The sequence below is a fragment of the Penicillium lagena genome (assembly GCF_028827675.1).
Source record: "Penicillium lagena strain IBT 129212 chromosome Unknown utg000005l_segment0_segment0, whole genome shotgun sequence".
NCBI lineage: Eukaryota > Fungi > Ascomycota > Eurotiomycetes > Eurotiales > Aspergillaceae > Penicillium > Penicillium lagena.
The window spans coordinates 728,745-749,085 of NW_026623226.1; the positions used below are offsets into that span (position 1 = coordinate 728,745).

General features: G+C 53.4%; 11 protein-coding genes across 11 annotated transcripts; 6 read left to right on the plus strand and 5 right to left on the minus strand.

Annotated features, from left to right (window-relative positions):
• Window positions 1-371: 371 nt before the first annotated feature.
• N7510_006981 (trafficking protein particle complex subunit 13) lies at window positions 372-1,618 on the minus strand (the record flags this gene model as incomplete). The annotated part of the gene is made up of 5 exons (XM_056978906.1): window positions 372-668; window positions 728-1,254; window positions 1,301-1,428; window positions 1,482-1,488; window positions 1,552-1,618. 5 exons carry the CDS (start codon window positions 1,616-1,618, stop codon window positions 372-374), a joined length of 1,026 nt encoding a protein of 341 aa, XP_056831949.1.
• Window positions 1,619-1,868: 250 nt separating this feature from the next.
• On the plus strand, window positions 1,869-3,176 carry N7510_006982 (RING finger protein; the record flags this gene model as incomplete). Its single annotated transcript, XM_056978907.1, has 6 exons — window positions 1,869-2,122; window positions 2,176-2,342; window positions 2,436-2,497; window positions 2,558-2,793; window positions 2,851-2,972; window positions 3,052-3,176. 6 exons carry the CDS (start codon window positions 1,869-1,871, stop codon window positions 3,174-3,176), a joined length of 966 nt encoding a protein of 321 aa, XP_056831950.1.
• A 731-nt stretch (window positions 3,177-3,907) lies between these two features.
• N7510_006983 (uncharacterized protein) lies at window positions 3,908-4,678 on the plus strand (the record flags this gene model as incomplete). The annotated part of the gene is made up of 1 exon (XM_056978908.1): window positions 3,908-4,678. One exon carries the CDS (start codon window positions 3,908-3,910, stop codon window positions 4,676-4,678), a length of 771 nt encoding a protein of 256 aa, XP_056831951.1.
• A 312-nt stretch (window positions 4,679-4,990) lies between these two features.
• On the minus strand, window positions 4,991-6,478 carry N7510_006984 (CENP-N/CHL4 family protein; the record flags this gene model as incomplete). Its single annotated transcript, XM_056978909.1, has 1 exon — window positions 4,991-6,478. One exon carries the CDS (start codon window positions 6,476-6,478, stop codon window positions 4,991-4,993), a length of 1,488 nt encoding a protein of 495 aa, XP_056831952.1.
• Window positions 6,479-7,677: 1,199 nt separating this feature from the next.
• Window positions 7,678-9,006, plus strand: N7510_006985 (putative bZIP transcription factor (MetR); the record flags this gene model as incomplete). The annotated part of the gene is made up of 2 exons (XM_056978910.1): window positions 7,678-7,960; window positions 8,429-9,006. The coding sequence occupies 2 exons, from the start codon at window positions 7,678-7,680 to the stop codon at window positions 9,004-9,006; spliced, it is 861 nt and encodes a 286-aa protein (XP_056831953.1).
• Window positions 9,007-9,454: 448 nt separating this feature from the next.
• N7510_006986 (uncharacterized protein) lies at window positions 9,455-10,799 on the plus strand (the record flags this gene model as incomplete). Its single annotated transcript, XM_056978911.1, has 2 exons — window positions 9,455-9,962; window positions 10,060-10,799. 2 exons carry the CDS (start codon window positions 9,455-9,457, stop codon window positions 10,797-10,799), a joined length of 1,248 nt encoding a protein of 415 aa, XP_056831954.1.
• Window positions 10,800-10,863: 64 nt separating this feature from the next.
• Window positions 10,864-11,607, minus strand: N7510_006987 (uncharacterized protein; the record flags this gene model as incomplete). The annotated part of the gene is made up of 1 exon (XM_056978912.1): window positions 10,864-11,607. The coding sequence occupies one exon, from the start codon at window positions 11,605-11,607 to the stop codon at window positions 10,864-10,866; it is 744 nt and encodes a 247-aa protein (XP_056831955.1).
• An 852-nt stretch (window positions 11,608-12,459) lies between these two features.
• N7510_006988 (uncharacterized protein) lies at window positions 12,460-13,932 on the minus strand (the record flags this gene model as incomplete). Its single annotated transcript, XM_056978913.1, has 1 exon — window positions 12,460-13,932. One exon carries the CDS (start codon window positions 13,930-13,932, stop codon window positions 12,460-12,462), a length of 1,473 nt encoding a protein of 490 aa, XP_056831956.1.
• A 167-nt stretch (window positions 13,933-14,099) lies between these two features.
• Window positions 14,100-14,321, plus strand: N7510_006989 (uncharacterized protein; the record flags this gene model as incomplete). Its single annotated transcript, XM_056978914.1, has 1 exon — window positions 14,100-14,321. The coding sequence occupies one exon, from the start codon at window positions 14,100-14,102 to the stop codon at window positions 14,319-14,321; it is 222 nt and encodes a 73-aa protein (XP_056831957.1).
• Window positions 14,322-14,686: 365 nt separating this feature from the next.
• On the minus strand, window positions 14,687-15,946 carry N7510_006990 (uncharacterized protein; the record flags this gene model as incomplete). The annotated part of the gene is made up of 1 exon (XM_056978915.1): window positions 14,687-15,946. One exon carries the CDS (start codon window positions 15,944-15,946, stop codon window positions 14,687-14,689), a length of 1,260 nt encoding a protein of 419 aa, XP_056831958.1.
• A 449-nt stretch (window positions 15,947-16,395) lies between these two features.
• Window positions 16,396-20,015, plus strand: N7510_006991 (putative DNA mismatch repair protein (Mlh3); the record flags this gene model as incomplete). The annotated part of the gene is made up of 3 exons (XM_056978916.1): window positions 16,396-16,642; window positions 16,695-19,288; window positions 19,737-20,015. The coding sequence occupies 3 exons, from the start codon at window positions 16,396-16,398 to the stop codon at window positions 20,013-20,015; spliced, it is 3,120 nt and encodes a 1,039-aa protein (XP_056831959.1).
• Between the last annotated feature and the right edge of the window lie 326 nt (window positions 20,016-20,341).

Consider the following 20,341-nt stretch of genomic DNA (forward strand, 5'->3'; position numbering starts at 1 on the left):
AGAACTGTCGGGACGCATGCCCGCTGGTCCGAGTGTCAGGCAGGTGCGGCACTAGGTATACACGGCCATGTTTAAATCCTGGTCGGGTGGGAGGATGTTGGATTATGTGAGGCATGGATGGATAACTCGGCACTTGGTTGTTGGGCTGTCTCGATGTGTGTGGGCACATCCTGGGTACTGGGATACGCACTGGGGGACGGCCCCTTGCCGGCAGGTAGATGTTGTGCAACCTCCCCGGCAGAGGGTATCTATACCTTATATATGGAGGCTGTGTAGACGGGTACAATAATATGCGAGTATCCTTCTCCATCTCGTTTTTATATACATGGAAGAATCCGATCCCTGCACGGTCCGATATCTCGGAGACAGCCCTAACTGCGCTTCCGGCTCATCAGATTCCCCGTCGTCAAAAATCCTTTATCGCCCATCGCCCCTCGCCATTCGATCGACAACTGGCCCAGTGACGCGCGCCCATCGCGCCTCAAATCCTTCTGCAGCGCTTCCAGGCCCTCCGTTGCGCCCTCTGCCTGCTCCACCAGGAACGCAACCTGCAAGACGTCGCGCGGGTTGAGCGTCGGGGGCGGCGGCGCCACTGACATGTCCGGCATGGTGGCGTCCTGGCTGAGCGATCGCGATGTGAACGGCGCCTTGGGGCTCAGCCGGGTTTGCTAGGTGGGGTGGATTAGCCATCGAGCTAGAAAGACAAACTAAATACCCGACGACTCACAGTCACCACAACCGACCCATCCCCCACGTTTTCCAGCTGTGCCTCCAGTGCAAAGCGCAGCAGCCGTGTCTTTCCGTATGGGCCGAGAGACTTATTCTCCACTTCCAGCGGCGGCAGCTCCGATGCCTTAGTGCGCACGCTGAGGCACGGTTGCGCGACGAACTGGTATAATTTGCGAAATGTGCGGACGCGTCCGCTAGCCGCCTGGGCGTCTGTTCCAATACGTGTTTCCGTGTAGCTGACGCTGACGGCGAGGATATGGTTTCCTTCTTCCTTCAGGTCAAACCGGACGATCTTTTGTAGAGACTCCTCGTTGGCCAGCCCAGCCTCTGACGGGGCTTTGTCGTTGCCGGTTGTTGGTTCGAGTTCGAGAGCTGCGACTTGAGAGGGGGTTTGCATTTCGGCGACTATGCGGACGGATGTCACGATGCGTCCGGATTCGTGATGTGGGATTTCATTATTGGCGCTTAGTGTGCAGGCGAAAGTTTCGCCGACGTAGACGGATCCGAAGGCTGGGGGAGGGTGAGCTATGTAGTTGTGTCAGCGTCGATCGGTCGGGGTTGCTGGTTCTACTCACAGCAGGTGCGAGAATGAATTGGTCGTCGGCTTCCTCGGAGGGATAGCTTAAGGGTGCTCGTGCTGAGATCTTGGTGTTGGCGGCGGGGAGAGGGTATTGGTGGGATAGCGACGGACGCGAGAGACTAGGAAGCGTTAGAAGCCACGGCCGATAGAATTTCAGACCCAGCAAGCTAACCGGAGGACTGTTGAAAAGCTCATGGTCAGTATGCCTCGCATTGAATTCGTGTCTGTTATCGGCGACGTACCTTTCAAAGATATCGCATGGGGTTCCTTGGGGGCATCGGCGCCCGACAGAGCTCGTGGTCGAGCCATCGATGGAGAAGAGCGTTGGGAATAGTCAGTTAGGAGCTGGTCATGTTGTCATCCTGGCGGTGATAGACGGTGGATTGGAGTGGAGTGGGTTCGTGCTTCTCCGCGAACACACTAACTTGACCGATAAGAGCTGGATGCAAACACTGCAAACACTGTTGTTATCCTGGACTACGTAGTATTTGCCTTCCTGCTTCAGCATCTACCTACCTACTCGACTCTCCTTCGAACACAATAAACAGATCCCAGCAATATGGATCCCGGTGCAGTGGGATGCGCAAAAGCTTCGCGCAAGAGAAAATCAACTGAAACCGCAGTGCCATCCAATGCCGAAGTGATCGACTTGACCGACAACCATACCCCGGCGCCCAAACGCACACCCCGCGCCAAAAAACAGCGACGGGAAGAATCCAACCCGCCCGCTACGCCCGAACGTCGCCTGCGAAGGTTCCGTACCCATCCACCGGCGTCGTGCATGGATAGATTGCGTCGATCGAGAACCCAGAGGTGCGTACACCAAGTTGCTCGTCTAGAAACCCTCACTGATGGCGCGTATCCAGGATGTATGTGGTAGGACACACAGTGGGCGGCACGGGAGACGTACCGGAGATCTCGTTTGACATGGTCGGCACGACGGGGAATCTGTACAAGACCGTGATTGGGAAGGTGCCATGCTGCGACTGCCCGGACGCCATGAAGGGGAACCAGTGCAAGCACATCTTCTATGGTATGTTTTTCGCGTAACCCGGTGTCCTCATGGCCTACCAATCATCCACTATTATTATTTATTCTTATTTCCTCGTGCTGATGATGTATACAGTGCTGGTGAATGCGCTCAAAGCACCCGAACACCTCCAGTATCAGCTCGCTTTCCTTTGCGACGTAAGTTGGCAGTCTTTCGGTGATGCACCAGGCTAATCCGTTGCTTGCGGCCGCCATTAGGAACTCCGTGAAATGTACCATGGATCTCCCCTGCGCCGCGGACAAGCTGCTTCCACCGAAGACACGGGCGGCAAGCAGAGACCCGTCGAGGGGGACTGTCCCATCTGCTTCATGGAATTCGAGGCAAACGAGGCCATCGTTTTCTGCCGCGCGGCCTGCGGAAACAACATTCACAAGGCCTGTTTCGATCAATGGGCCGCCACCACCCGTACTTCCGGTGTGCGTTGCGTTTACTGGTGAGTTCTGGTCAAACGCATTCCTTGCAGACAACCCGCTGACACAAATAAAATCAGCCGAGCACCTTGGAAGGTCAATACGCCTAATCATGACCTTGAATCTCTCAAAAAAGATGGCCGTGTCAGTGCAGAAGGCTATGTCAATGTGGCGGAGCAGTTTGGATTGTCTGGTGAACGTGGTATGAGACCGTCCCTATTGCCCAGCTTTGCCAAACCCACCATTCGTTGTTAACTAACAAATTTTTGGCTTGCGTGCAGAATGGTCCTCGTACTCGCCTTGGTTCAACCGTCGGCGAGGCACGACGTCACGATACAATACATATGGAGACCCCTATGGCTCGAATGACCTCTCTTGTGACGCAAATGGTGTCCCGATTTCGTGACAAGGCTGGCTTATTCTCCATCAACCCTATGGTCTGATTATTTTGATAGTGTTCAAGGAGGTTGTGTGCTGGTCACCGCTTCAATGGAGCTAGGTACTAGGTGGTTGTTTGATTCATAGATACCCCAATTGCTAACTGCTAATGATTACGATTTCAATTACCTTGCCTGAAAGCTGATAGTACGGTAGACTTGGAGACGCCACAATCCTCTTTTGGGCTATGAATCTCTATTCTATCAGCCAACGACATACTACGTATACTACATACTATATACTATGTCAATACATCGATATGATGTCCGACACAATAAGGTAGGACATGCCGGTCCATCTAACACTACATACCGTAAGGTCTGCTTCCATTTGATGGCGGTTTCCGGTTGTACTGATGAGCAATCATCACCAACTGCCTCTCTGTCTCTCCCTCCCTCTTTCTCTGTTCAGAGCCCTGCCTCGCTCCGAGGATTATCAGTCTTCCATGGGCTTCCAGAGCCCCTATCATGTCCTCAGCCCGACATCTTTAGCTGGCTTTTACCTATTCCCTTCCAATATTCTCAACAACCCAGACGTTCGTTTTGCCGATACCTGCCATTAACTTCTATCTCATAACTGACCTACCTTCCAACCAGCCCACTGCTTCTTTATTACCGAAGCCTTTCATCTCCCTCACTACTTTGTGCATCACTTCCACCACCGCAACCATCCCGAGCATCAAACTCCATCACCACAACTATGAACACACTCTCTACCTCTGAAGAATCAAACCCGCACCTAGATACGCCGCACTCCCAATCCACCCCCGAAACAACACCCGATCAAGGCACCCACCTCCCACAACACGGTTTCATCCTGCCGGACAGCACCCACATCCTCACCAACGCCCTCTACTTCGACGACTGGCTCCACAAAGCCCTCCACACAACCCAACTGCACAACCTGCACCGCCTGCTGAATATCAACATCCCGCGCCCAGAGCTCAACGGTAGCATCCACGCCGTGCGCTGGCAGGACTACTCTCTCCAACTAAAAGACTGGCTCGCGCGCAGCATGTCCTCCGAGCTCTACGACCAGATCGCCTCATCGGGCCGCCCCATCGGTCTGGCGGACGAATTCATCGCCGCCGCGCGGTCGACTTTCCAGCGTCCCGACATGGCATCTACCACAAGCTTTGTGAATGCCGTTCTCTACGCGCGTCGTGCGGATTTCCCGTCTGCGGCTCGATACCTTGTTGCCACCAGGGAGGCGTACCGGTTGTGTTTTCAGCGGAAGATTGATATCAAGCCCTATCTTGTGCTGTCGAGGGTGTGGAGTGAGCTGAGGGGTGAGATTCCGGATTTGGTCGAGATGCAGATTGGCGCTGTTGAATCCAAGGGCGGGAATGTTTGGGAGGACGTTGGTGTTAAGGATTTTATGGACAGCTGTGCGGTCATTCTGAGCCATTTGAAGTTTTTGGAGCAGGTAAGGGTGGTCATGAGTGATTTTGTAGAGGATGGCCAGTTCTGACTGAGTAGGGGAGGGATTGGGGTAGGCAAGCATGTTTCTGGGAAGAGGAGAGGATACGGATACTTTTGAATTGTAGCTATGGACAGTGAGGATTTAAGGAATTGGAAGACTCTTCTGTCAATCTCCCAAAGATTCCCTGCCAGGTATAGTGAAAATATTATGTATCCTATGCCCTACAGACTAGGTACTATCCAGAGTAATCACCCAATGCAATGTAGATTGTATCATTCATTCATTCCCAAGACGCCCAAGACAAACCAAATATGGGTATCACCGCAAAACACCAGACGCAAAAACCAAATAACCAGCATCTTACAGATGCTTCCGGACCCGTTCCCCCTTCCGAACGACCGCCATGCTAACAGCTTCCTCGCCCGTCATCCACGACGGTATGCGCTCGGGATCAACAATGCCCAACTCTGCAAGTCTGCGGATCCCGCCGATAACATCCGTCCCCGCGAAACTGAGTGAGACTGTTGGTAGGGTCGAAGCAGACAGACCATCGTTATCGTCGTCATCACCGTCACCGTCTCCTTGCCCTGGTGGATCCAGAAGACGGATATCCAGACGATCCAACGGCGCATGCGCCATAGACGACCCTGCGGTCCCGAAACGGGAATGGATTGCGAGACGCCGTTTCTTGGATGACGGGGAGAGAGGCGTGGAATTATGGTCGTCACCTGGGCGTTTAGTCTTTGAGTCCGGATGGGGCTGGGCCTCTATGTTTCCTCGGTTCGCATTGTCCTCGGACGCCGCGAGAATCCCTTCTTGAATATACTCCTCCGGAGTGACCGTGTTGGCAGGACGGGGATCCAACGGACTCCCTTCAACGACCGCATCGGCGAAGATGCTAAATGAGCCATTTGCGGCGTTGGAGCGGCCAGGACCGCGGATCGCTAACAGCGTTGACAGGTTTTTCGCGGCCAGCGATGTCGCCTTGAGGCTATACCGTTCTTGGGGGCGCGAGAGAGCTTTGGGGATCGCCTCGCGCACTATTCGTTGGAGACTGCGGGAATCGGACGCCACGGAGTGGGTTGTAGGAGTCGCCGGGGCCTTGAAGCCCGTGGATGCCGAAACGGAGGTGTAGATGAAGGGACAGCTGTCTGGGAACGCGACGTAGATGACTCGCGATGAGTCGGTAAAGATATCAGCTGTCTGACGCGGGGATTGATAGGGCGAGTCCACGACAAATACCCGGAGGAATGTCAGGGGCAGGGTGGATGAGCGAGCGAGGTGGTAATGCGCTTTCACTAGAGGAGAAATCTCTCGTTGGAGTGCCCGCACGAAGGTTGCGGCCTGGATGCGCGGGATACTCGCCGACCAGTCCGACGGCGCTGAGTTGCTGGCAGACTGTTTCCGCCGTGGGTCAATGCGATTAAGCTCCAGCGCGGTCCATCGCAGGCTGGCCGGGTGGTCGTCCATGTAGCGCAGGTCTGCCATCGCCAGCTGTCGCAAAGTGATACCATGTCGCCAATCGCCTTCCAAAATCCGCTCGAGAACTTCCCGCTTGCCGCCCTTGCGCTCCTGGAAGTCCTGGTATACCTGGCGAACCTCCTCGATTGTTTCCGCGGCGGGGTACGGAAGGGTTTCCTCTTCCTCGCCACTGGTGTCGTCGCGCTGTAGATAGGGCGGAAAAGAGGTAACATGTCGATCTTCGAGCCATATCTGGGTCAAGTCTAGTAGGGATTGGCGAGACAGTTTGCCGAGGGTCTTCACGAGAGAGGGAGTTGTTGACGGGATGCGGAGGTTGTTTGGGAGACTGGCCGTCGTTGGGGCGCGCACCGTTTTGGGACGCGCCATGTTGGCTGGAGGGTGAGAGAAGATGGTGGTATGATGTTTAGTATCAGGCGAAAGAGAGGTGCGTCCTGTTTCCTGTTCGCCGTGGATGTTGCTGTCAGTAGTGCTCGACCCGATCCGAAACATCAACAATGGGTCACGTGGAGATAAGGATAATAAATGAAGTCATGTGATCCTAGATTATACTGCCATAGAGCGCAGTCTGAATCCAGTCTACGTTTACTTGTACGTTTGAAATCCGGATCGAAAGGCATTTGCGCAAAGGACCAGCTACCAGTGCACTATTGGAATACATCTCAAAAACCTTGGGCCCCCACCGCAGCGGCCGTGGCTGAGGTCTCCTTCAGTGCTTGCAGGCCCAAGCTCAAATTGATCTTCCGCTGCTATAGCTTTGCGCCTTTACCGCCAGCACTTCTTCCCGCACACTACTGCCGGCGCACAGACGCAGGGTCAAGTGTTGGACAACAGGATTAATAATCTTTCGGACCCTCCTCGGGAGTGATAGGATGCCCAGGACGCCTCTAGGACGCTGACAAATGAGGCAGCCAATCAGCTGCCGAGAAGGGTGGGCATGCCGGGTCCGGGTCAAAAAGGCGCGCTTGTCGCTGGATTTCGGAGTGCCCGGATAGGGTTTAGGGCGGGCGATTACCAATCTCCATTGGATGGGGGAAACCCGCTCCGACCATCGGCCTTGGGGGACTGAATTTTCACAACGGCAGACGACAGAGACGACAGAGACTATAGAGGGTAGGAGAACAACAAGGCAGTCATGAGAGAATAGGAAATATCATGAATCCGAGAGTAATCATAAAATCATTCTTCTGATAGTCTACATGGAGTATGTCCTGTGAATTATTAATGCCGATCGAGGACAAAGATTAGTTACATTGTATAGTCATCATCCCCTCGTCATCCGGGATCCCCCACCACTGCCGCAAAGAAATCCCCCGGTGAATCTGTTCTCCTTTCCATCCACCATCACCCACCCATCCCCCGCCATCGTCGATTCTACTTGACCAGATCACCTTGGCCATTCGCGATCTTGCCAACCCAACTCACCCATTTTCTCCCGACGCATCCGGCGCGATCGAGTCACACCCGGCGCACACCCGGCCTCTAAGTCACCCGGAGACGCGAACCCTCCTCTACAAAATCCACCCTTTGAACACCCGCCGCGGGCTCATTTACACAGACCTGTCACAATGGCCGGGTACAACGGGCGGCGGGCGCCCAACTTCTCGCAATACCTCGATGACCTGAACGCCATCCCCTCGCCCTACGATCAAGCGGTGCAACAGCAGCAGCAGCAGCAGAACTCCTTCAACGTCGACGACGAACTCGCTCTCTTTACCAATGCCGAGTTCTTTGATTTTGATAAATTCGGGGGCCTCTCCCTACCCACGTTCGACTCGGTGGATAACACCAAGACCGCCGGCGACCAAACATCTCATGAGGCGGACATGAAATTCCTCGATTTTCTGAATGGTGAGTCGTTTTTGCTTTCCTTCGGGTTTGGTTCTGTTCCTAGACTTCCCGGTCGCACGGGTTGGGTATCCCACCTTCACGAGTTCTGCCCCTGATCACACCATTTCTGTCCTTCGGTTTTCGCCGCGCTCTCTGCGGCTATTGGAACCGGGCGTGCATGGGCACCTGGATCATCCTATTGGCTTTCCGGTCTTCTGGCTATCTCCCACCGTCTTGGCATCGGATGTCGTCTTTTCGAGACTGTCTGTGTCCATCACGGCGGAACAGCTTGACCCCTGGAGCAATCCAGGGTCCTGCATGACATGCACGTTGTGGCCTGCGTGCAAACTCTTTTGTTCCCGCCAGACACGCAATGGACATTGGCCGTGGCAGGCGTGCAAACTCTCCGCTATCACGCAATTCCACGTGATTCGCTATGCCACTTACACACCACTGGAGTGATGAATGAGTGCTAATGTGCGTTGATAGATGGCTTGGGCAATATCCCTGACTATCCAACCGACTACAACACCATTAACGCCCCTACGGCGGTGTCGGTATCAGACTCGTCTTTCTCGAGTCCCCCCAATGGACCGGTGGCTGCGACCCAGGCTCCTGCGCCTGCTGTTCCCGTAGCTGCGCCCAACCTGGCCCCAGCTCTTGCCCCGAACCCTTCATCGACTGCCGTTGCTGGGCCTAAGCGCAAGCACACCCAAAAGTCGACGCAAGCTAGTGCAGAGGAAGCTGCGCTTGTCGCCGCCGAAGAGGACAAGCGTCGCCGGAACACAGCCGCAAGCGCCCGTTTCCGCGTGAAGAAGAAGATGCGCGAGGCAGCCCTGGAGCGCACTGTCAATGAGACAAACGAAAAGAACAGCCGTCTCGAGGCCCGTGTTGGTCAGCTGGAGCTGGAGAACAACTGGCTGCGCGGCCTGATCATGGAAAAGAACGGCGACACCAAGCGCAACGAGGAGGCTGAGAAGCAGATCTCAGATATGTTCCAGAAGTTCTTGGCCTCGCGGAACTCAGAATCCTCCGAGTCAAAGCACGGCGTGGGGACCAATGCGTGACCGCATTAAAAAAAGCAAAAAAACGAACAACAACCAAAAAAAAAGGAACCTTCCCAACAATATTCTGATTGATTGCCCCGCTACTTACTCGGTCCCATGCTGCCTTTAGATTTGTGATTATTGATTATTTGTCCATATTTTTTGTGCTAGCGATTTCTTGTTGATCTGCAGCCGGAGAGTTAGTGAGTGAGGATGGCATCTGCAGGTTGGGGATAGCAGACAGCCATGAGTGATGATTGTTCCAGCAGTAACTGAAAATACACTGTCTTGAATCTATCAATCATATGATGAATCGTAGGAACACCGTACTAGATCCTTTGAGAAGCTGTAGTTATTCTTGTCCATGAACTAACTACAGAGACCATTCCAAAAGCTCTTGGCGCTCAACCTCGGCCTTGAATCCCACACCTCAAAACATCTCCCACACATATTGCAAGCATGCCCAATCATGTCCTCAGCAATAACAACAACATATCGCTCCCTCCCAATCCTATTAAGCTACGTCACCCTCTGTGCAACCCTCTCCCTCCACACCTGTCAAACCATCCACGCCCGCTACAGAACACGCCAATCCCGCAATGACTACTCCTCCATCACCACCAACCCGTGCCGCCACTTCTGGATATTCGTCTTCCTAGCAGCCCTCAGCCTCGCCGCAACATGGAACTACATGTTCGCGTTCTTTGCGCACTCATATCACGCCTGGGCGGGGAGTCAACAATCTCAATCTCAGCAGCTGTTGCTTGCTGCTGCCGGTGGTAGTGGTAGTGGTATGGGTAGTGTGGGGAGTGGGGTACTGTCAACATCAACCATCTTCAAATTGGAGATGTGGTTACGGGACGCGAAACTTTTTCGCGAGGCGTGGGAGACGGTTATCGAGTCGCCGGCACGGTTTTGGTGGAGCGGGCAGATCTTCCTTTGGGCTACGGGCTGGAGTCTTTTCTTGGGGGTTATGGGTATGTGTTAACGTTCAAACTTCTCTCTTTGGATCTGTCAGATTGTGATTGTGATTATATGGATTGGGAGCTCACTGACTCCCTCGCTGCTATATAGCACGGAGATACCGCATTCCCAATGTCTGGGTGTATATGGTCGTCGGGCAGATCGTGGCCATCTCTTTCGCACAGAATTTGTTTTTTGCTACAATTATGGTCTCTAGGATGAGGTCGTCTAGCCATGACAATGGCAATAAACATGGTACTGATGACAAGTCCGACAAGGACATGGACAATCACCATGCATGCACCTGGACACCACCTCTCCTCCTGGAACTAATCCCTATCGCGACGTCACTGCTCAGCACCGTCCTCGTGCCATCCACGGCACATACCAAGCATTTCATGCTAATCTTGTTAATTCCGCACCTCCTACTTTTCGTTCCGGCCATGCTCCGTCCCCGTAACTGTCGCTCGTCTGGGGGTTCTGATGGTAGAACTTCCCGCAGCGACAGCATCGATGTCGATGCTGCGACGAGGCGCTACGTCGTCTTTTTCCGCTGGATCTTTGCATCCAGTCTACTTGTGCAGGCTGTTTCTACTGTAGAGGTGGTTAGGGATGTGGTTGGGACCGGGTCGGGAACAGGGACTGTTGATGGTTTTGTTGCTTCGTGTGAGGCTGTTGTGCGGGCTTTGCTCCATGCTGTATACGAGCATCCTGCTGTTAGTAGTGTGAGTTGGGATGTTATATTCTGTACTGTTGGGGCTGGGACGTGGTGTCTTGTGCATGGTGGAGATCCGTACAAAATGCTGGGTGGGAGGCCAAGTGCTAAGGATAAGGGTGAGAAGGACGAGTGAGACATATAACTTGAATCAACATATGCTTATTTTTCAACATGGGGTAGTTCCCAAGTTGGTCCTTCTATTGCCGTCTTGCAACAACAACCACCCCTCTAACAACACCACTCCTTGCCCACCACCCAAACACCGCCCTCGCAGCCCTGAACTTCCCCATCTTCATCCCCAGCGGCTTCCCCTCCTTGACCCTCACATCCAAGAACGCAGCTAATCCTACAAAAACATGCCTCGAAACATCGCGGATCTCAATGCTCCCAGAATCATATCCGGCCGCCACGAGGAGCCGCTCATACTCCGCCCTCGAGATAAAGTTTCCAAAAGGTGACCCGGTTAACCAGCACACAAGTCGGAGGAACAGGCGGTCTCGCCAGGAGACGCTGTCTGCGAGGATGAGGTCGAACGCCATTACCGAGGCGTGTAGGGAATCGTGGGCGTGTTTGAGGAGGGGAAGGCGCGAGGGTCGGAAATGGTACATTGTGTCTAGGGCGAGGAGCCATGTTGTTTTTGCTTTTGCTTTTTCGGAAGAAGAGGAGAGAGAAAGAGATTGGTGGAGGTCGGTTGGCCAGTTCTTGGGGTCTGCGGCGTCTGCACAGAATATCTCCGCTGTTTTCTTTTGGTTGATATCGCTGTCTCTCTGCTGCATGTTGTGGATCCGTTGCTGCGCAAGTGCAGCCTGCGCTGGCTCCAATGTGATGCCCACGTAGGAGTCGATCAGTGGCCGTTCTGTCGAGGAGCGATGATTCTTCCCTCTGGCTCGCAGACCAGAAGGCATATGCACATCACGACTGTCGTCGCCATCAGGTTTCATGAATCCCGTCAGATATAGCGACTGATCACCACATCCACAACCCACATCCACGATTCTAACACCGTGGCTGTCGCTTTGATCTTCAGCCAACAATCCCGCGCTCAGCACCTGCTCAAGAAGCGCCTCACACGCCTGCGGGAAATCTTCCGTATGCTATATCCGAATGTCAATATTCTTCATTCCGTAAACAAACACAAAAGACTCACCTCCCAATACCCCATATTCATCCACATGGTCTGCGGCGGCAGCCGCACATTGAGGACTGCATGGTCCAGCCCGTACACGTCCCGCGGCGGGGACAGGATCCGGCGGAGCCAGCCAAGCATAATATGCAATGGCTTCGCTCTTGATGACGAATTTTGAACACTTGGTGTAGGGCAGAGAAGACTCTACGGGATGGGTCGTGTAGCAGGGTGTTGTTGATGATCCCTGACGTGAGCGGGTTACCCGCGCCAAGCATTGTTGGTTATGGTGGAGGACGTATGGAGTCTGCGTCTACTCCACACCCGGCTTTGGTATGTTTAGGGATTACTATTATCTTCGCTTGATTGTGCTTTGGTGTACTATTCAAATTAATAGGGAGGTATGGAGTCCCAAGTTGGCGAGCGAGGACGGACGGGTTGACGACCGACTTTTGTAGATTTGAATAGATAAGACTAATTCATGAATAGTAGTATTTACTGTGTGGGATCCATTCCAGCATGGAAAAAAAGCTCTTATATTCAGATGCTCAGATATGTTTTATTATTCATCGTGACAAAATGCAAGGCCGAAATGTAAGACTGACTTGGGTATATGAAGTGTTGTCAAGAAACCTCTCTCCTCCGCATCTCGATGCATTTGCATGGCCTGTCATTCTTCCATCTGCCACGGTATACATACCCCCAAGTCCTTCGCAATCCTCATCGCGGAGACAATGCACCCCTCCAGCAAAACCATGCCATCCCAGCACCACCCACCGGCAAGATATACGCCGTCATCGCCACTGCGCCAACTATATAATGAGGAACTTTTCTTCAGAGGATCCGGATCCTGGAAGATGGAGTTGACAAGCATCCGGCTGTGTGGATTGCGCAGGACGCGCGTGAAGCGCGCAGAGCGGATCACCTTTGACTGATCGGGGTGGAAAATGGGGTTTGTCGTCACGAGGATGGAGTTTGGTTGTTCGTGGATGGATTCGGTGGTGAGATGGGTGGAAAGAATGTGGATGCGCTGGGTAGTGCGGATCTGCGTGACAGGGCTCTTCTTCTTCCCTGGCGATAACGAAGAGGACGAGGCTGTTGCTTGCAGCATGGGTCTGATGCTAGACTCATCTGTGTGCGCGACTGTCTCGACCGTTGTCGTCGGGATGCTGGATAATGGCTTGTTTAAGCGGGGGAATAGTGAAGCAGCGATATCAGGCGAAACGGCCAGCACGATGAGGTCGAAATGTTCAGATTCCGTGCGGCCATCGGCAGCACGGTACTCGATGTCCACACCAGTATCTTGCGGAGAGACACTCGTCAGCTCAACGCCCAGCCGCACATCCAGCCCCTGTAGGAGCATCTCCTCGACAGAGCGCACACCCCCCGAGACGACGTAATGCTGTTGCTGGTGCGTGCGACGCTTATAGTCCAGCACATCCGAAGCCGGGAACTGCAGGAGCTCCTCGTGTGAACAGGTGCAAACGCTCGAGATGAGTGGGAGCAAGTAATCGGTAACATAGGAACGCGGCAGGTGAATTCGCCGCAGATACGCATCGAGCGACTCGCCGGCCGAACCAGTCCGCATGTCCTCGGCGACGGGCGTTACGAGGAAGACGCAGATGGTGAACCAGAAGTAGCACAGCATGGCAAACGCCGCCTCGAGCATCCACTGCACTAGATCCTGAGTGCGCGGGATGGGTGGGAGCCGGTGGAAATTGGAGGCGTAGATCATCCGCGGGCTGGGGATGGTTTCGCGCTGCGCTTGCCGAGGCAGGCGAGTGAAGCTGAAGAGAAATGGCTGCGAATGGTAGTTCACTCCCAAGTAGTCGTACATGCGGATGAGATGCTGATAGAAGCCGCCGGCGAAGGCGCGCATGGGCACGTCGGCCCAGGTAGGCTCATCCTGTTCATCTGAGGGGATGGCGATTGACTCCGCACTCAGCGAGATTTGTTTTCTCTGTGTTGACGGGTTAGTTGGGTCCAGTCCGCTCTCTGTGGGAGTTATTCCACTCACCTTCTCCAGCACTGTCACTTGAAATCGCCGCTGACTATCCTGGTGCAGCAAATGCGCTGTCACCAAGCCCGCCATGCCCGATCCCACGACCGCGACGGTTCTCGGCTGCGACGGGGCCTTGTCCATGGCTGCGCTTCCCCCGATCCCAGGGGATTGATTCTGTCAATGGAAACTAGGGATCTGGAAGCAACTGGGGTTTACATCAAGAAAAACCAACCCGGTCGGTCTCCTTTCCGTATTACGTAGGAACCGAGGCGGGGCACATGTGTGGTGGCTTAGCTCAGGGCAGAAGCATGGCCGAGACTTTTAAGGTTCTGCAGAAAGCGGGAGTACCGGTACCTGCGGTTCGCCTGGGCAACGCAGCTATTACTAGGTACCGGTACTTGGCCGATCAAGCTCGATCTGGCGCGCGCTACATCATCGAGCGGCGGTCATCGAGTGGCGGGTTTGATTCGGAGTTGAGAGTTTATTTTTTAGAAATTCACTCTCGTCGTCGGGCAACCAGCGGTAGCTAATACATAGAGGGTATCCCATGTCTGGCCGGCAGGGAGAGAGTTAGGTCTAGCAGGATCACATGGTTCCGAGCTATGGGGGAAGCCGGATTGGCCGTGTATGCGGCGTGCTATTATAGACGGAAGGGCATGAATATGAATGGAAATGTCATTAATGTAAAAAGAATCACTCATACCGCAGAGGGTATCAAAAGTCCATCCATCCCTGAAACGCCGAGTGATCAACCATCAACACCATAAAGTGTATCCGCCGGTTCTTCCGGTTCCATGCATCAAGTCATTAGAGATAGTTCATTCGAAGCCATTCAGGCTCAATGCCTTGCTTCACATCCCCAGGGTCTAAGCAATGCGTGACACTCCATTCCATGCTAGTTCTGCTTCGCCTCATCCTGAGAGTCGTCGTGGGTCTTGATCATCCCTTTGTCGTCATCCTTTCGCTCGACGGGCCTCTCGTCATCAGTCTCGTCGCCAGTGATCTCTCCCCAGCCGGAACTCCGGCGACTAATGCGACCAGGCGCCATGGCGAGAGGGCTGCCAACTCCACCGGAAATACTGGCCGCCGTGCTGTCGTTGCGACTGTGCGACTGCACGCCGCTGCGAATGCTCGCTGCATCACCCGTTCCGGGGCTCGGCCGGGCTGTGTGGAAGCTGGTTCGCTCCCCAGTAGCGCTGCCAAGCGGCGTGGCCCCCGACGACGAATAGACACTGATTCGTTCGGCACTGGCAAGGCCGGCCATGCTGGGTCGGCTGAGAACGCCAGGTGCATTGAAAGCAGACGTGTTGGATGGCTCGGCCGGGTTCCCACTGAGAATGCTCAGAGGCAAGCTCTCGCGACTGCCACCGAAAATCGACGACGGCGCTAGCGCACGAACAGAAGCGTTGGTGTCCAGGGAGTTCCGACGACGGCGCTTGGAGGAGCTGGCCAGAGTAAGAATGGATGCGTTATCGGTCAAGACATTGTTGGCCGTAGCAGTGCTGTATGTCATCGAGTGGCCGTGGGGAAGGAGGTGCGGGGGCGGGGGGACGGCCGTTGCGGTCGTGGATGACGAAGGGAACTGGTGGGAGAATTGCACCTGGTGATGGGTCGAGCTTTGGGTCGAGCTACCGTGGCCGTGGCCATTTTGCGTGTTTTGCGCGAGGTACAGTTGGGTTGACGGTGCTGCCGACTGCACAGTCGTCAGGGTTGTCGTCAAAGATCGCACCGACGGAGCCGGCGACGAAAAAGTGCTGCCCTCTCCTCCTCCATGGGAACTGATTCCGCCTCCGCCTGTTGCCAATGTTCCAGCCTTGTTAGAGTATGCCGTCTCCGAGGCTGCTGTGTCACCGTTGGTGGAAACAGTGGGCGCAGCCGACTTTGCGCTCGCGGCGGGGATTGCGTTCTCATAGCCCGAATAGACAAGCGAAGGGTCACTTCGTGAGTGAGATCCCTGGAAGTCACGCTCCCCGAACTCTGAATACGAGCCATCTGGGTTACTCTGTGCAGCCGTGCGGCTGATGGTTCCGGATAGAGGATACGGGTTGTTGGATTTGGTGTCGTTCTTCTTCCCCTTGGTGCTGATGTGCCGTCTATTGGTCCAGCGATTCGTGCTCGACTCCGAGGAGCTCTTCAAGCTGGCAAGGCGCTTCATCCAGCTAGAAAAAGGGTGGCGACGGCCATTCCGGTCTTGTTATGCACTTGTCAGCTCCACAGGGGACATCTGGCATTCTCGCGGGTGTCTCACCGTGTGCCCTTGCAGGGCCTTCAGCTGTAGCCATCTAAGTAAACCTCTCAGCGTTAGAACAGACTCCAATCACGGTGTCTCCGTGGTGAGGACAAGGGGAGACGACAAAGGGAGACTGGGAACGCCGAGGCAACAGGGTAGCTTGTTCGGAGCTGGGTTAATCCGGTCCTGTGACCACTAGTCCCTTTTAGTCTTGCATCACTTCATTCTTGCGACGTCAACATGCCACTCTAGGACGGGTGCTTTCCTGCGTATTATTCCGTCTCGACTTGGTTCCATCATGAAACAGTGGCTGAATATCAACATTCACCGGGATCTCATTTGGAGAGCTAGGCGTGACCATTCTCCATCCTGACATGCCTCGGTCTGATTTCGCCATACAGCCGCTTCCTCCAGATGTGGCGGCAAAGATCAAGTCTTCGACCTCCATTACACACCTGAATGGTGTGGTGTTGGAGCTTGTCAAAAATGCCCTGGATGCCAACGCCCATACCGTTTTTGTCACCGTCGATGTCAGGCGCGGAAGCTGTATAGTCGAGGACGATGGCGATGGAATTCTGCCGACAGAATTCGAGTCGTCGGGGGGTCTTGGCAAGGCACACCGTACGTTAATTAGTGAAGAATCTCAAGATATGATTGCTTATATGTGGCACAGATACATCGAAACTGGGGCTGACGAGCGCCTATGGCCATCGAGGTCTCTTCTTAGCCTCGCTGGCCGCCTTGTCTTTGCTCACTATCACATCCCATCATGCTGGATACCGGAGCACAAATTCCCTTCTACTCCATCATTCAACGCCAGTAGCTCGGTTAATACCGGCACCTGTGCATCAAGAGCTGCAGTGCAGGGATCACGGCACATGTGTCACGGTCAATGATCTGTTTGGAAATATGCCGGTTCGCGTCAAGAGTCGGGCCTTGGCTCTTCAGAGGCTTGGCGAACTCGACAGAGAATGGGACAGTCTCAGATACTTGCTTGTTGCTCTTATGGTGGCTAATCCTCAACTTTCGAAGTTGGTGCTTCATGATGCAGCAAGGAATAAGAAGATCTTAATCCGCCTTGGATCTCGCTTCCCCGGAGACAGAAATTCCAGTCAAGTGGAAGACGAATTGGATCTCAAGCGGATCGGTTCCATTCTTGCGCAGTCCGGAATAGCCTCTTCTCTGAACCTGGGCTCATGGCATACACTTTCAGCCTCGCTTCCCGATCTTACAGTTCGTGCCGCAGTTTCTCTCACTCCCAGCCCAAGCAAGAAGATCCAGTTCATCTCATTGGGTACCGAACCGGTGTTTTCGCATAATGGCTCGAACATTCTCTACAGCGAAGCTAATCGCTTGTTTGCTCAATCGGACTTTGGCCATGAGGCCATACTTGATGATTCATCTGCGCTACGTGCCTCTCCCCTGCCAGAACGACCTGTTACGGGTAACTCCAGCCTCAAAGGTGGAACAAGATCCGTCAACAAGTGGCCAATGTTTTATATACGTGTCGACACGAGTAGTGCTCGGCGATTATGCGACGATGGAAATGAGATCCTTCCCGAATCTGACAATTCCCTTCAACGAATAACAGATGTGCTGGGTGTGATGATTTCTGAGTTTCTCAAACAGCATGGCCTTCGTCCGCGCATGGTTAAGCGACGGGGACAGGCGTTAGGTCGAACCCAGCAGGTCAGTTCTGACGGCCAGAAAACTGTTAGTCAATCAATGGAGTTTGCAGGACAGAATGACTTCGTTTCGTCCACGGAAGAGGCTTTCTCAAGTCGTTTAAAGCTTCCATCTTTCCAGAAACCAAAGCTTGCCCATCCGGGCCGAGGTTTCAATAGCTGGTCCAGAGTGAAAGCAGCGAAGAATCCTCTGGCCAACACTGAGCCTCAGTCTCGACATGAAGACCCTGAATTCGGAAAATCATCGACCGAAGAGGAATCCTGGCTGTCGACGGATATCCAGGAACATAGCCACGCTACGACAGAAGGAGAGTCCCCTTTCACAGATTCCGACGCTTTCATCTCATGGGTCGAGCCAGCTACAGGGAAGGCTCACCTTATAAACTCTCGCACGGGGCAAACAATGATTCGCCGAAAATCCATTGCTGCCCTGAGACCTTGTTCCGCTAGAGTCATCACCGATGACTTGCGCAGACCACAGTCTGCCCCTGTTTCCTCACAAAGCGTGTGGGTAGAAAATCTTTTGAAGGAATGGAACAACCCTGTTTTCAGAAGGACCGAGAAACCTATTTCAAGAATGAGCACGGAATTCAACCACAGACTACCTGCACCTTTCTCTTCTCATGACTGTCTCAAGAGCATTGGCTCGCTGGATACCGCTCAGGTTTCGAAATTCCGAGGCAAGCTTGAACGACATGGTCTAGAGAATGCAGAGGTGATTTCGCAAGTGGACTGCAAGTTCATCCTGGTCAAAGTGAACATCAGTGACACGAACGACCATGGTGCTTTGGTGTTGATCGATCAGCATGCAGCCGATGAGCGGTGTCGGGTCGAGCAGTTGTTTAGGAAGTTCTTTCTGCCTACTCCTCAGGTTGAGACCATTGGCCAGAATTTCCGAGTGCAAACGGTTGATATCGACACCATCACATTCGAGGTCTCATCAACCGAAGGCAATCTGTTTAAGAAGTACAGCGAGTATTTTTTGCAATGGGGCGTTCACTACAACACCGAGCTAAAATCAGGCTCATCCACCGCTGTCCTGGTGACTTCACTCCCATCTCTCATCGCTGAACGCTGCCGGCTCGAACCGAAGTTGGTGATCGATCTGCTTCGTCGTGAGATTTGGACTCGCGAAGACGATAAAATGCCATTGGGGCCAGCGAGAAATTCATCTAGATTCAGATCTCAAGATTGGTCTCTGCCGGAGGAAGAAGACCAACACCATTTTCAAGTTGCCGGTCCACGAGATGGCACCTTTTCATGGGTGCAACAACTAAGCGGCTGTCCCCAGAGCATTATCGACCTTCTCAATTCCCGCGCCTGCCGCAGTGCGATCATGTTTAATGATGCTCTGAGTATGGAAGAGTGTCAAACCTTAGTCTCGCGGCTGGCCCGGTGTGTGTTTCCGTTTCAGTGTGCCCACGGACGGCCTTCTATGGTCCCGATCTTGGATTTGCGGTCTTTGGCCGAAAGTACTGGCTCTGCTCGCTTGGATTTGGAGAAGGGCATGGCACCCAATTACGATCATAGTGGGGGAGTTGGGTTTTTGGAGGCTTTTCAGACACGCTACTCAACTGATAATGTACTTACGGGCAGAGGGAAATAGCTGGGATGACTGGCCTTGGATTTGTAGTATACGGAAGTTGGACTGGGTATATTACCAGTTGACTGCTAATTCAAAAGAACGATGGCATAATTTACTTGCACTCGTAGACCGGTTACTTTCTTGAACTATTCGATCCAGAGCGAGCAGAAGCGCACTTAACAAGGCCCTATCCTCGGGAACACTACCAGATTACAAGACTGACACAAACAACAACCGAATGACCGAACAAAAACATAGATTCAAAGTAATACAGCCGTCTATTGCGTAAGAGTACATATCTGAATCTTAAATTTTCTATTTTCGGCATCTCCTCTAGAAAAATGTGTAAGCGAACAGCGCGTACTGGTACTTCTGTCCATCCCTTGCTTGCATCCACACAAGCGGAAAGATTGAACATGACATGCTATGACTTGCATCAACGCAGGAAATAGTGAGCCATGAGGACTCTATTCTATGCAAGGATCGCCAACTATCGACGGGCGAATTTTCCTCGAAACAAGGGTCTGGATGGGCAGCTGGGGGTCGTGTTAATACGACGACGCCGGGGCAACCTATGTACTACTGCATGCCAGACCGGCTAGGTGGATACGGTGACGCAGTTGTGCGCCCAGTCAGCCAGTATGATCAGTCGAGTCTGGACAACGCATGGTGCATCAAACTACGGGATAGGAAGAAGGAAGGGGGCGAAGATACTGGTATGTAAACTCTGATTTCTATCTGATCAGACTCGGAAATCGCCGGGCCGGACATGATGATGGCAGCGCCGGTGGTGGTTCTATGTACAGAAAACCCAATAGTGCAACCCATCCTTCTTTCCAAGGGCCAAGCAAGCAAAACAAGAAGGAAAAGCAAAAGGAAGTGGAAGCGATAGATAGTGTCACAGAAGATCCACCCATGACCAAACGCAACTGAATCAACAGAACAAAAACACAAGACCCTGTAGGAGGGAGAAAGAGGCCAAGTAAAAAGCTTTTGCATTTCGGGCAGCTTTATAAGTGTTCTTGTACAGAAGCCGTGAGGCGAAATCCT